This window comes from Protopterus annectens, chromosome 10.part0 (assembly GCF_019279795.1).
Source record: "Protopterus annectens isolate FY-2018-M chromosome 10.part0, PAN1.0, whole genome shotgun sequence".
Taxonomy (NCBI): Eukaryota; Metazoa; Chordata; order Ceratodontiformes; family Protopteridae; genus Protopterus; species Protopterus annectens.
Window position 1 is genome coordinate 338,977,586 of NC_056744.1, and position 14,275 is coordinate 338,991,860.

General features: G+C 42.2%; 1 protein-coding gene across 3 annotated transcripts in view; it reads right to left on the minus strand.

Moving 5' to 3' along the window:
• KLHL20 (kelch like family member 20) overlaps positions 1-14,275 on the minus strand; it is a 1,442,445-nt gene that overhangs the window by 400,787 nt on the left and 1,027,383 nt on the right. For 2 of the 3 annotated variants that reach the window (XM_044085231.1, XM_044085230.1), the window contains one exon: positions 1,925-2,068. The exons of the other annotated variant lie outside the window; for it this stretch is intronic. In XM_044085231.1, the coding sequence (XP_043941166.1) occupies positions 1,925-2,068 (144 nt within the window). The remainder of the gene's footprint in view (positions 1-1,924; positions 2,069-14,275) is intronic. 3 annotated transcript variants of the gene reach the window in all.

The following is a 14,275-nucleotide window of genomic DNA, read 5'->3' on the forward strand; positions in this document are numbered from 1 at the left end:
ATTTCAGCTGTTCTCAGTCTGTTATCGTCTACTTAAGAGGTGATCTCTACTTGACTTACAAAGCCATATCCAACACAACCCTACTTGAAATGCTACACCTAAAGAAATCCCAATCCCCCCGCACCACACTCTCCAAAGATCACAACCTCATTACCACAATTAACAGAACATGCTGGAGGGACAGGTTCATCTCCCAAAGACTGCCCATACTCTGGAATAGGCTTCCCATTCATGTCAAGCAGAGCACTTCACTGGCCCTCTTCAAGAGAAATCTTGACGAGTGGATGGCTAACAGAAAGTTCACTCCAGGGATCATTCCAGTTGCATTTCAGGATATGGGCACTGTGAACTAACATTGGGTGGCACGGTGCCTGGGCAATTTATTTTTGGGGTACGCTTGTAAAGGCTCCAGGGCCATTAGACTAGTATACACCTATGAACCTATGTATGGAACCCTCATTAGATTAATGTTTTAAAGCTGCTGTTGTGCTGTTCATCCAGCAAAGGATATTGCTTTAGAAATTAGGACTCTTCTATGACATAAATGAATTAACACACAAAGAAATTAGTGCAATTATTAATTTTTTTTTAACTTTAACAGTTAAATAAATATATAAATGCAACCTACACAGTTTTACTAAAAGAATCTAAAGTACACTCAGGTTTAAAAAGTATACATAATATAGCCTCACTGGTAACCAACTGTTCGATAATCTCAAGACAGCAAACACCCAACTCTGTTGTACTGCTTATATTGGTAATGCAAATTCATTGAACTAACACTCAGTTATTCTGTAACAGACACCTTCAAAAAAGAGTAGATGAAAAGCGGAATGCATCCTGTTTAAAAAGAACATATTCCTATTCATATTTTAACTGTTTCATAGTTTAAAATACATTTGAACAGTGAAACTTAACATTCTCAGTGCGCTGGTAGTACGTCTACAATTGTTACCGATTCTTTTAGCCCAAGATAATAAACTATTTTCTAAAATCAAAAGAGACAGCCAAAGAACTTTTAAAAACATACCAATGAGCCATGCCTGTAAAAGATTCTTATGTAGAATGAAACAAGGAACCTCTTCGAAATCCATTAAAATAATCAAACTCAACAGTGCCCAAAAGCAAGAAAACATTAGATGCAAACAGGTAAACAGCAATGTTAATTGTTTTAAATAGAAAAAAAATACTACATTGTAGCAATATGCTCTAACCTTCAAAGGAAGTTGGAAGAGCTGGGGTGAATACCCCTCTGTTCCTCCACCTTTACCAATGCGTGGGGGCTATGCTAGGAGGGTATCCAAAACTGGGAAGCCATTATAAATGTAACACCTTCTTGTAATACTTACTTTTCCCTCCACATTTTATCATACCATTACCCCCACCAGTATGCTGGTATAGTCTTGTGACCAAGCTATTTTGCTCCAATTTCAACCAGATAACTTGAACATTTTCATGCCTAACAATGAAGAACTAAAGTTCTTAAAAATAAAAAAAAAGTCGTTTATTGCTTAAAATGACAAAAGCCAGCAAGCAGGGAAGAAAAAAGGCAGAAGTAAGAGCACACTGAACAGTGTTGTCTTCCCTAGAGAGCAGACAGAATAAGTAGGAGTGTTGCCAAGTCACAAGCCTGTTATATATCCACAGCCATTCCGACTTAACATGCAGAAAAATAATTTGATTTAAGGGGACTGCAAAATTTATCTATCATACGCAAATAATCAATAAGCTTTAATATTTTGAGGGAGGGCCAGTCTGGTAAAGATCCAAGTATCTGGCCAAAGTGATGTCCAGTGATATGCAGCCCACTGCTCAACAAACGGATTCAGCCAGCTGGCTCCAAGTTTAGACAGAAGCATGCTGAATTCCTAACTGCACATCCAGGGTTTTGATTTGCTCACTCTGAAGCACTAATCTCATGTACCTTTCCACAATGTTGAGACAAGAGACTCCGTCCTGCCCACCTACGGCGTACAGATACCCTCCGAGTACAGCCACACCAACGCTCGTCCTGCATGTGCTGGTAGGAGCAACGTCACTGCTCCACTGGTTCGTCTTCGGGTCATACCTGTGAAAGCAAATGGGAGGAAGTCCGTCAAACACATCTGTTGACTAGCTGGGTAAAAATCTCTTTCCCAACCCTTCCCCCATTAGCAATATGCAAAGAAATTTAGTGTCAGTACTATGTAATTGCTTGTCTAGATCCAGATTAAGTGTGGTAATATAACAGCAGACATAAAAGACTTTGGCAGACCTCCAAGCTTCAATCCTCCCCAACCCCATTTCCATTGTCTGCAAACTGAATGCTCAAGAATGCTGTGATAAATAAAGTTACGGTACTAAGTACAAGGCGGGGGTCATCCTAAAAATCTATGCTGAGGGCTGCAGCAGTTTTAAAAAAAACATCAGGGCTCCACTGTTAGCAATTTACTTGTTGCACATTGTGTAAAATGTTTGTAACTAAGCAGCAGGAATAGCAGGCTCTATTAAACTTTTATTTTTGTCTGCTGTGATACACTCTCCTCTACTGTTATGTTATGCTGTGCAAGACGAGACATTTCATCCAGCACCCAGACTGCCTGATGGGCATAAAAATAAAAAATACGTGCTCAACTGTACTAAGCTGAGATTGTACATTGTTAGTAACAAAGAACTGCAACATATTTTTTACGAACTTTAAAAAGAATTGCTTCTCTAATGTTGCTGCTTCTGAGGACTGTGCGTTCTAACTGCACTGCTCCATTACAATGTCTGCTTAAAGATGTGCACGTCCTATCACCTAAAGTCTTACTTAAAGATGTGCATGTCCTATCACCTAAAGTCTTACTTAAACATGTGCACGTCCTATCACCTAAAGTCTTACTTAAAGATGTACACGTCCTATCACCTAAAGTCTTACTTAAAAATGTGCATGTCCTAGCACCTAAAGTCTTACTTAAACATGTGCATGTCCTATCACCTACAGTCTTAAAGATGTGCATGTCCTATCACCTAAAGTCTTACTTAAAGATGTGCATGTCCTATCACCTAAAGTCTTACTTAAAGATGTACACGTCCTATCACCTAAAGTCTTACTTAAAGATGTGCACGTCCTATCACCTAAAGTCTTACTTAAAGATGTACATGTCCTATCACCTAAACTCTTACTTAAAGATGTACACGTCCTAGCACCTAAAGTTTTACTTAAAGATGGGCATGTCCTAGCACCTAAAGTCTTACTTAAAGATGTGCATGTCCTATCACCTAAAGTCTTACTTAAAGATGTACACGTCCTATCACCTAAAGTCTTACTTAAAGATGTGCACGTCCTACCACCTAAAGTCTTACTTAAAGATGTACATGTCCTATCACCTAAAGTCTTACTTAAAGATGTGCATGTCCTAGCACCTAAAGTCTCACTTAAACATGTACACGTCCTAGCACCTAAAGTCTTACTTAAAGATGTACACGTCCTATCACCTAAAGTCTTACTTAAAGATGTGCATGTCCTATCACCTAAAGTCTTACTTAAAGATGTACACGTCCTATCACCTAAACTCTTACTTAAAGATGTACACGTCCTATCACCTAAACTCTTACTTAAAGATGTGCACGTCCTAGCACTAAAGTCTTCCTTAAAGATGTGCATGTCCTAGCACCTAAAGTCTTACTTAAAGATGTGCATGTCCTAGCACCTAAAGTCCTACTTAAAGATGTGCGTGTCCTATCACCTAAAGTCTTACTTAAACATGTACACGTCCTATCACCTAAAGTCTTACTTAAAGATGTACACGTCCTATCACCTAAAGTCTTACTTAAACATGTACACATCCTATCACCTAAAGTCTTACTTAAAGATGTACACGTCCTATCACCTAAAGTCTTACTTGAAGATGTGCAAGTCCTATCACCTAAAATCTTAAAGATGTGCACATCCTAAAGTCTTACTTAAAGATGTGCAAGTCCTATCATCTAAAGTCTTACTGTTACAGTAGTTAATGGAAGGATCTGCTCATCTACCCCACAGCCAAAAATGGGAGGGCAGGACACACAGAAAGATTAAAGATGAAAACAGGTCATTTATTTATTTGTTCATTCATTGCTAACTGAAGTGGCCCAGTGAACTTTTTTAAGCCGTGATCCTGGCCACAAACAAACAGTTGTGGTAATAAGGCTGGTACATATGTTACACAGCACTAGAAACACAACGCAGGTGGTTTGGTCGTGCAGTAAGAGGTACAAATAAGCAGTGCGACACTTTACATTAAATGGTTTTCATTTGATAGTGTAACAATAATACAAACATGGCTTCTGTTTAGACATGCGGTATGAGTGGCTCTTATGTAACAACAATACAAACATGGCTTCTGTTAGTCATGCAGTATGAGTGGCTCATACTGCTTAATGATTCAGACTGGCAGGGTAGGTTCAACAATCTTCCAACCATACAAGAGGAATTGGGAAAAAGAAAAGAAGACAAAAGCAGCACTGATAATTGAAATTGCCACACCCAGTGACAACAGTGTCTTGCGTACAGAGAGACACAAAGTCATAAAATATCTGGATCTGCAGGCAGAAACCAGAGCAATGGGGAAGAAAAATACCCAGACAGTTTCAATAGTAGTAGGAGCAATGGGTCTTATAAAAAAGAATCTACAATCATATTTATATAAGTTACCAGTCCATGTAACCCCATCCGAATTGCAGGAGGAGTCATTACTAGGCACACTGCAGGTGCTGGGAAGAGCACTTCTGGAGGACATCAAAGATTGAAACAATACTAATTTCATGAACATTAATCGCCTTTGACTTAGGAATGGGGTCTACTCCCATCATGGTATTAGAAACCCAAAACATTTGGAGAAATTATAAAGAGGAAAAAAGAAGAAGATGTTGCACAGCGAGGGCCAACAGAACCAAAGAATCACTTACAAAACAGAAGCGGACTTGGTAGTAAGAAACTGGAAGTAAGTGGTGGGCATAAGCAGGATGTCAGCAGCTAGTGATGGGAAGTCAAAAAAACTAGAAGGCTTACAGGACAGCAGAGAGAGTGGTTGATTAATACATAGATGGAGATATGACAGAATACAAGTTCTGGCTTTTATTACCTTCAGGTAATTCTTAGACTTTATAAATGTGTCTTTCCCAGCATGTCACTATCAAGGCAACTTTTTCACAGTTCAGTAAATGGCAACATGTGTGACACTAGCATAGTGGGAGAAGTGCAACCCCCTTTGTCTCAAATACATATATCCTAAGGTACAAGCTTTAGGCGTGGGGCAAGGTTAGAGCTAGGGTTAAAAGCTAGGTTAGGCGCTCTACCAGTTAAGGTGTGTGCGTGTGTGTGTGTGTGTGGGGGGCTAATACAATTTATCTTCCACCAGAAACAAAACAAGACTACAGGAAACAGGAGGAGAGAATTACAGATTGAAGTAGGAAAATGAGGTCAGCACACGTGGAGGAACCAAGCTGGGCAAGCGCATGTTGGGGAGCCAAGCTGGGTAAACGCACGTGGGGGAGCCAAGCTGGGCAAGCGCACGTGGTGGAGCCAAGTTGGGCAAGCAGCAGAATGGGAGATTCAGAGCTTCAGTGTAGAAAGGCAGCAGTAGTTGAGTGATGGGATAGACAACAACAGGTGCATGACTGTACTAGAAAGGACTGCAAGGGTGGCAGGGCTGTCCTTGTTAGGATACTGTTATCCAACAATGACTATGTCACCCTATGACTTTAGAGTGGTAAAGCGTAAACATCAAAAGAAAAGTGTGTGGATTTTAAGAGTGGATTATGCTGTACTGAACCAGCTGGTCAAGCATTAGTTAGAAGATAGGAAGCAAACTATATAGAATAAAAAAGCATACTGGAGTCCTTAGGGCTAAGGGCATGGGTCAGGGACTGTGTACTCAGGGCTACAGGAATGGGTCACAGTTAGTGTACTCAGGGCTATGGGAATGGGTCACAGATGGCATACTCAGGACTATGGGCATGGGTCATAGATGGCACACTGATGGCTATGCTCATGGATCACAGGTAGAGTACTAAGGGCTACGGGAATGGGTCATGGATGGAGCACTTAGGGCTATGGGAAAGGGACATGGATGGAGCACTCAGGGCTATGGGAAAGGGTCATGGATGCAGATGTGAGTAAAAGGCAAAATAAGAAGGTAGCCAATGAGGCTACACAAGCGTATTATGCAAGAAATTAGGACAAAAGACACAACTACAAAGGTGGAAAGGACAGGGAGGGAAGGGATAAGTCATAGTACAAAGAAAATTGCAAAAAGGTAGATAAGGGTAACAAAAAATAAAACCAAAAGAGAGACAGTGAAAGGGAATCATAAAGGGAAGACAAGGCTTCTTAGATACAAAACGGAAAGAAGGGAGGGAAATACAAGCACCATCACATATGAGTGAGAAAAAGCAAAGGTACTGAATGAACATTTTACTTCAGATTTTTTTTTTTTTTACAGATCAAAGGAAAGGATACTGTGCTTAGAGGGGACTACGCAGCTTACATAAAACTGTGGGCAAGCACCACAACAAAGGGGGGGGGGGTTCAAAAACAGCTGTCTCCTCTTAGTGAAGATAAAGCATAAGAGCCAGATGGGGCACTTAAAAGGGCATAAGAGATAGACTAGAGTTATACTTCTGTCATCAAGCACATGTAACATTATGTAATTAGATCATTAGAGGGAGTCCTCATTTAGAGGGAAGAGAAAGCTCATCCTTGAGTTAAAAGCAAGGAGCAGATGTTGAATCAGGTTGTTAAGGTGCAAAATACAGCAAGCACTAGTCTTGTTAATTTCTATATACTCTGTTATTAACATCTGGATTTGGTTTAATCAAATGATACAATTTTAACCACTTTTTATCAAATGATATTCTCTGAACTTAATTTATTAATCGAATTATACCATTTACACCTGACTTTCAAGAATCAATGTTAATGTTCATTTGTATGTTAGAGTTTCATGACACAACTATCCATAATTTCTCTTTAAATCAAATTATAACTTTAAGAGTACAGATTATGTTTTTATTTAACTTCATTTATTTGCTAATAAGGCCAGGTGGACTGTTTTGAAGACCCTTTTTAGTTGTGATATAGGTCAAAGTCGAGAGACTTGTACTTAATTACAAGTTTTCATTTGCTCACACAGAAGCAGTACAATTTCTACAAACATTTATCACTTCAAAGTTAATTACATTACAAATCAAGAAATGTTTAATAGTAAAAAAAAGTTTGAGAAAACAAAAGGACAAGCTGAAACTGTGTATTATAGTAGTATTTCAAATTTAAAACAAAAGAATGTAAGAAGTTAAAAGATGTATACAGCCAAGGTCTTCTGCTCTTGGCACTTTTCCATTTGTATGTTCAGTACACTGATTTAATATACTTTCAAAAACAACAAAACATATGGACAGCCTAACAATCTGCCACTCACATTTACCAAACAGGATAACTAAACCTGATGCATACTCAGCCTTTGGCACAGTTTCTTTTACCTGAATTATTCACTGAAAGCTGCCACTGACGATCTGCACAACTGCCATAAGCTGCTCCATGAAGCAATTACCATACGGCAGGTATTTATCACTATGCATACTTGCCTTTTAAATTAATCATCACCCTCCAGTACTCAAATTAATCTGGAACTAAACAATTTCAGCCTCTGAAACATACTGCAGTTCTGTCTTTCGTATACAAATAATTAAGAACTTGCTTTGTTACAACCTCAGAACCTCACAATACATGTGCTGCTTCCATATCTCTCAAATGTCCAGATTTTCGCAGAATGATTTTTGGCTCATATTTTTGGTCTGCTAATCATAAATAATGTGGTTTTCTAGCAAATCACTGGGCTGAACTGAGATTTGAAGTCACTAAATAATGACATGCATTTGAGTTTCAGACTTCGAATCTTTCAGAAAGTGTATGTTAAAACAAAACCTGTTACTCTAGCAACTTTAAGTTTATAAGAGCAATATTTAAAATATATCCCTATTTTTGGGCCTTTGTCCCCCATTTTGTTGAGCTTTGTCCAGATTTCTTGTACTAAGAGGTTGAGACATATGGCTGCTTCCGGTTCTGTGTTGGCAAAAGTATCTGCTATAGATAGAGATACTCAGCCTTAAGTCTGCATTTAACCTAGTGTGACCGATGGTCCTAAATGTGGAATGAAATCAGACAGCAGAGTCACATGAATAGTGACTGCAGCTTTTAACTGCTTGTCTCTTAAGTCAGTAACTAAACTGGCTGGCAGACTCTTCTCAGTCACAACCTCTGCCACTGGCAAAAATAGCCATTAGGTATAACATCAGTTAAAGGCAAAAACTCAGAAATCAGTGGAATACAATATTATTACAATAGTACTACAACAGTCTTTATATGCGAAATTAATAAAACAGTAAACCTGACGTCAATCTTCGTTCATTCTTGACGAATGGGACTCAGTTCCAATCCTTAACAGTCTCGGCCGTTATACAGCTCTACCCACAATGCCCCATTCTTCATAACCTCCGATCTCATTTGCCGTTCTGTCAACAAAATGGGTCTGCTGTTGGTCTCAGCCAAGTCCTTAAAACTTTCTATTTTTAAGCTACCTTATACCTTTGGCTACCCTATACCTTTGGTAATATCCATTACCATTGTTGGTAACTCCCTTTCCCATCTTTCTTACTCTTGTGGTAATTCTTAGTAGCATCGTTGGTACCTCTTTTCTTTCTTTGCCCTATACCTTTTTTGGTATTTCTCCACAACCACTGTTGGTAGACCTTCTGTCTATCCTTGGTGGGTGTGGATGGGTGTGTGTTTAGCGACTGATGCATTTAAAAATGATTTATTAAAATGGCAAAAAACAAAGGCACTTCTGGATTTAAACAGTGTCAAGACTGTGGAATAAAGATGCCCAATTCTGATGCAACATCTGCCAGGCCTTTAGTCATCGGGCCTTGGTTGAGTGTCGAAATAAACTCATTTTAAAGGGCATGTTAAAAACTACTTTAAGTGAAGCTTTGTCCAAGTCTAATTCTCCTCTAAAATCAGACCCTTCCAAAAAGAAGAGCCTCTTGGTACCCGTGTCTCCTGCAGCACCGATGGCCCAAAAACATAAGGCTCCAGTTCTGACTACCTCCTCAGAATCAAAAGCAAAGGTACCGAAGCTACAAATTCAAGAATCCTCAGTGAGGTATTCACCTTCCATAGACCCCTTGGTGGGCCAGCTGTCCAGTCCCTTTCTGGACTGACCAGAGTCTCCTTCAGGATTATCCATTCGATCCACCAGGAGTCACTCTGAGGTAGACGATGTGAGATTGGTGGATCAGCTGTTAGTAGCCAGAGGTATTCTTCCCCCTTCTCAGGCCCCTCTCTCTCCTGGAGTTGGGGTATCTTCTCCAAGGACTCCTGGATGTTACTCTGACTTCTTTGGTTTCTTCCCCAGAAAAATGACAGATTCTTGGGACTGAGATTCCACTGCCGTTTCCGCTCGGATAGGCTCCTGTTTTTTATTTGTAGCCGACCTTGGCTCTTGGGACTTTGCCGGTTGCAAGTCCTTCCTTGGCTCCTGCTTTGGAGGGCCGACTCGCAGAGTGGGGTGCGACCTCTGTTCCGAGATGGTCTTTCACGGTTCTGTGCTCCCAACTCCTCTTTGGGTGTCCTGCCTTCCAGATTATGGAGAGAGCTTTAGCCACTGGAGTCTCTCAGCTGGTCCCTCTGGCATCGGAGTGTCACATTACAATATTTTCTGGTCCAGAGCTGACACCAATCTCCAAGACAGGACAGAGAGCACCAAAGCTTCAAATTACCCCTGTACAGGGCCCTTCATTGTCAGAGTCTTCCTCAGAGATTTCTGCTGAAGAACCCCCCTGTAAGAAGTGCAAGAGGAAGCACCTAAATTCTCTGGAAGACTCTATCTCCGAGGACATGGATTGCAATGAAGGGGAAGGTTCCCTCTGGTCACCCCCTGAAGATATCTCCTTTGGAGACATCCTAGAGATCCTCAAGCAGAGGGGTAACTGGAAGCCCCAAGACCCAACCTCAGAGGAATCTGTGTACTTGCAAGTGTTCAGTGCTCGACCATCTACTTCCTGGGGGACCCCACCCGCTGACTATCTTATTAAGCTGATCATGCACCAGGACTGGAAGGCCTCCGACTCCACAGAGCCTATTACCCAGAGACCAGACAAAATTCTATCTCCGCCAGAGGACCACCAATATTGAGCCAAGGGTTTAGCAGTAGATGCCATGGTGGTGCAGGCTGTCATCAAAAAGAAAATCGCAGATGAGAGTCCTACTGTACATCCTCCTAACCAGGAGTCTAGGATGATGGACAGATTTGGAAAGTGAGTCTACGCTTCATCGATCTTTGCACTCGGGCCCTTGAACTTTATGGTGCATTGTACTAGACTCCAGAGAGATCTGATTAAGGAGTTATCGGATACTCCTTCTGGAGCTGTGTCTAATGAGGTGCAGAATAAGGTCGCCTCTCAGCTAGCTACCCTGGAGTCTATATCGAACTTGTCCATGCGGCTTATTGCACATGCAGCCGAAGGCATGACCAGAGAAGTGGGTTCTGGCATTGCTATACGGAGCCACGCCTGGATGCGGTTGTGTGAATTTGAGAAGCCCTTCAAGTCTTCCTTCGTCAATACTCCTTTTGACAGATTATTTTTGTTCAGCAACAAGGTGAAGGACACACTAGCCAGGTGTGAAAAGGATGGAAAGACCCTGTCTGTTATGGGCACTCATTTTTCTACAACTCAGCAATCCTACTCCTGGAATCAGAGAAGTGGAAAGTCCCAGGGGCCCTTCCGAAACACACATGGCAGCAGCTCCACTTGGGGTAGACGAAGAAGCTCAGATGGAAGATGCTGGCTGTGAGGCAGATGTGGCCCATGAAACAAGGTTTCCAGAGACTCCTTCACTAGACAACCTTACCAGTGCTCCTGAAAGGAGGCCAGATTGCTTACCTCCAGAAGCAGTCAGGGGAAGACTCTCACTGCATTCGACAGCCTGGCGACAAATTACCTCCAATACTTGAGTGCAGAGAATCATTACCAGAGGGGTATCATATCCTTTTCTCCATTTTCCCGAGATCACAGAGAAAAATCCCCGATGTTCCACCCAATCAGAGGGATCAAGCAGTCAAAGAGGTTCAAAAGCTGCCAGAAAAAAAAAAAAAAAAGGGGGTCAGCCAAGAAGTCCCATCAGACCACATAAGATCCAGATTTTACTCCAGGTTCTTTGCACTGCCAAAAAAGATGGGGGACTGGAGGCTGATATTGGACCTCCGCGCCTTCTGAACAAGTTTGTTCAGCAGACAAAATTCCGGATGGTCACGGTTCAGTCGATTTCCCCCTTTCTAGGGGAAAACAACTGGATGTGCTCTATAGACTTTCAAGACTAGTATTACCACATAAAGATGGACAAATGGACAAGAAGGCATCTCCACTTTTAGCTAGGGGCCAGTCATTATCAGTTCACAGCACTGCCCTTTGGTCTCACGACAGCCACCAGAGTGTTCACCAAATGCATGGCAGGAGTAACGGCTCACATGAGACTACATGGATACATGGTGTTTCCTTATCTAGACGACTGCCTCCTCACCACCCCTACCAGGCATCTACTGCTTCAAGCCACAGACTATCATACACTTGTTCAATGCTCTGGCCATAACAGTGAAAGAAAAGTCTCAGCTGTCTCCCACTCAGGACCTAGAATTCATAGCAGCCCACCTCAACACAGTTTTGTGTATAAGCTTCTCTACCCTTTCACAGACACCAAAAGATAAGGTCTCAAGTTCAGCTCATTTTAGTAAAAAACAAAGTGCTCGCTCTACTTGTCCTTCAAGCCCTAGGATCTATATTGGTGGCCATCACATTAGCTCCCTTGGCAAAATTTCACATGAGAATACTTTAATGCCTTCTGGCTTCTCAGTGGTCCATTCTATCTCATCTGATGACTCACCTGATCTTAGTAGCAGGCTGTTGCAAAAAAGGATCTATTCCTGGTGGATGCAGTCGAAAGAAACCCTAATGGGTCTTCCCTTTGTTCCCCTCAACCCAAGGCCATAGTGACCACAGATGCCTCCCAGATGGGGTGGGGCATTATCTGGGGAGAACAGTCCAAAGCACTTGGTCTCCACAAGAGGCCAACTTGCACATCAATGTCCTGGAAATGAGAGCAGTGCTCCTAGCACTGCAAGCCTTTCAATCTGTTCTTCCTCTGGGAACAGCTGGATCCAATCAGACATGTCAGTGGTATGGTACATCAACAAACATGAGGAAACCAAATTGTACTCCCTTTGCCGGGAAGCGCTCAGAGTGTGGCAATGGGCGACATCTTCCAACTGCTTTCTTATGGCAATGCATATCCTGGGGTTCCACCGTGATAATTGACAAGTTGAGCAGACACATTCTACTGCCTCATGAGTGGTCTCTCAATCCCAAACTGGCAAAGGAAAACTTTCATCTCTGGGGCCAGCCTTGCTGCGATCTCCTTGCCTCCCTATTGAACAACACGTGCAGCAGCTACTTTGCCCTAATTCCCCCTCAGGGGAAGTCCCCGAGAGATATTCTCCTTATCGATTGGCCCCCAGGTCTTCTTTATGCCTTCCTCCTTTTCCCTCATACCTCTCTTCCTAAAGAAAGCTCAAAGGTTGCGAACCAAATTCATCACTCCTTTCTGGCCCAAGCAAATTTGGTTCCCCTTTCTATGGCCTCACTTGATTCACCATCTGTGGATTCTGGCCACAGTTCCAGTCTCACCTGCAGGGATTGGTGCATCCCGATCTATACACTTTCAAGCTCACAGCTTGGTTCTTCCAATTCCATTAGTCGCCAGGCAGAATAATATTACTTCCCTGTACAAAAAATTCTTCTGGCTTCCCATAGACTTTCCATCAGGAGACTACATTCCAGTAAATGGAAGAGATTTTCAATTTGGGCCTCTGAAAACAATACAGACCCCTTCACGGAACCAGTTGAAAAGATTTTGGAATTTTTAGCCGCCCTTTTTGACCAAGGTGTTTCTGCTTCTACCATTAGAGTTCAGTTAGCAGCCATTTCTAATTTTCGCAATGGATTCGACGACCATTCTTTAATTTCCCATCGCCCATGCAAGATCTTTTTCAAAGGTGCCTTACACCTAAAACCTCCATTCAAAGATCCATTAGCTCAGTGGGATCTAACCTTAGTTTTGCAATCTTTAGTACTACCTTCCTCTGAACCAGCTGCTACTTGCTGTCTCAAATTCCTTTCCTGGAAAATTCTTTTCCTAGTAGCCATCACTTCTGCCAGAAGTCTCTCTGAGATCCAGGCACTATGTGCAAAACTCCTGTATATCATTTTTCATAAAGACAGGGTGTCATTGAGAACTAACCCTTCCTTCCTTCCTTCCTAAGGTGGTCTCTGAATGTAATATTTATCAAACTACTGAGTTACCAGTTTTCATCCCCAAGTTTTCCAACAAAGATGAATACTGCTTGAATTTACTGGACATTCATAGGCAGCTACCAGCCAGATGGGGTGGGGCATTATCTGGGGAGAACAGTCCAAAGCACTTGGTCTCCACAAGAGGCCAACTTGCACATCAATGTCCTGGAAATGAGAGCAGTGCTCCTAGCACTGCAAGCCTTTCAATCTGTTCTTCCTCTGGGAACAGCTGGATCCAATCAGACATGTCAGTGGTATGGTACATCAACAAACATGAGGAAACCAAATCGTACTCCCTTTGCCGGGAAGCGCTCAGAGTGTGGCAATGGGCGACATCTTCCAACTGCTTTCTTGTGGCAATTCATATCCTGGGGTTCCACCGTGACAACTGACAAGTTGAGCAGACACATTCTACTGCCTCATGAGTGGTCTCTCAATCCCAAACTGGCAAAGGAAAACTTTCATCTCTGGGACCAGCCTTGCTGCGATCTCCTTGCCTCCCTATTGAACAACACGTGCAGCAGCTACTTTGCCCTAATTCCCCCTCAGGGGAAGTCCCCGAGAGATATTCTCCTTATCGATTGGCCCCCAGGTCTTCTTTATGCCTTCCTCCTTTTCCCTCATACCTCTCTTCCTAAAGAAAGCTCAAAGGTTGCGAACCAAATTCATCACTCCTTTCTGGCCCAAGCAAATTTGGTTCCCCTTTCTATGGCCTCACTTGATTCACCATCTGTGGATTCTGGCCACAGTTCCAGTCTCACCTGCAGGGATTGGTGCATCCCGATCTATACACTTTCAAGCTCACAGCTTGGTTCTTCCAATTCCATTAGTCGCCAGGCAGAATAATATTACTTCCCCTGTACAAAAA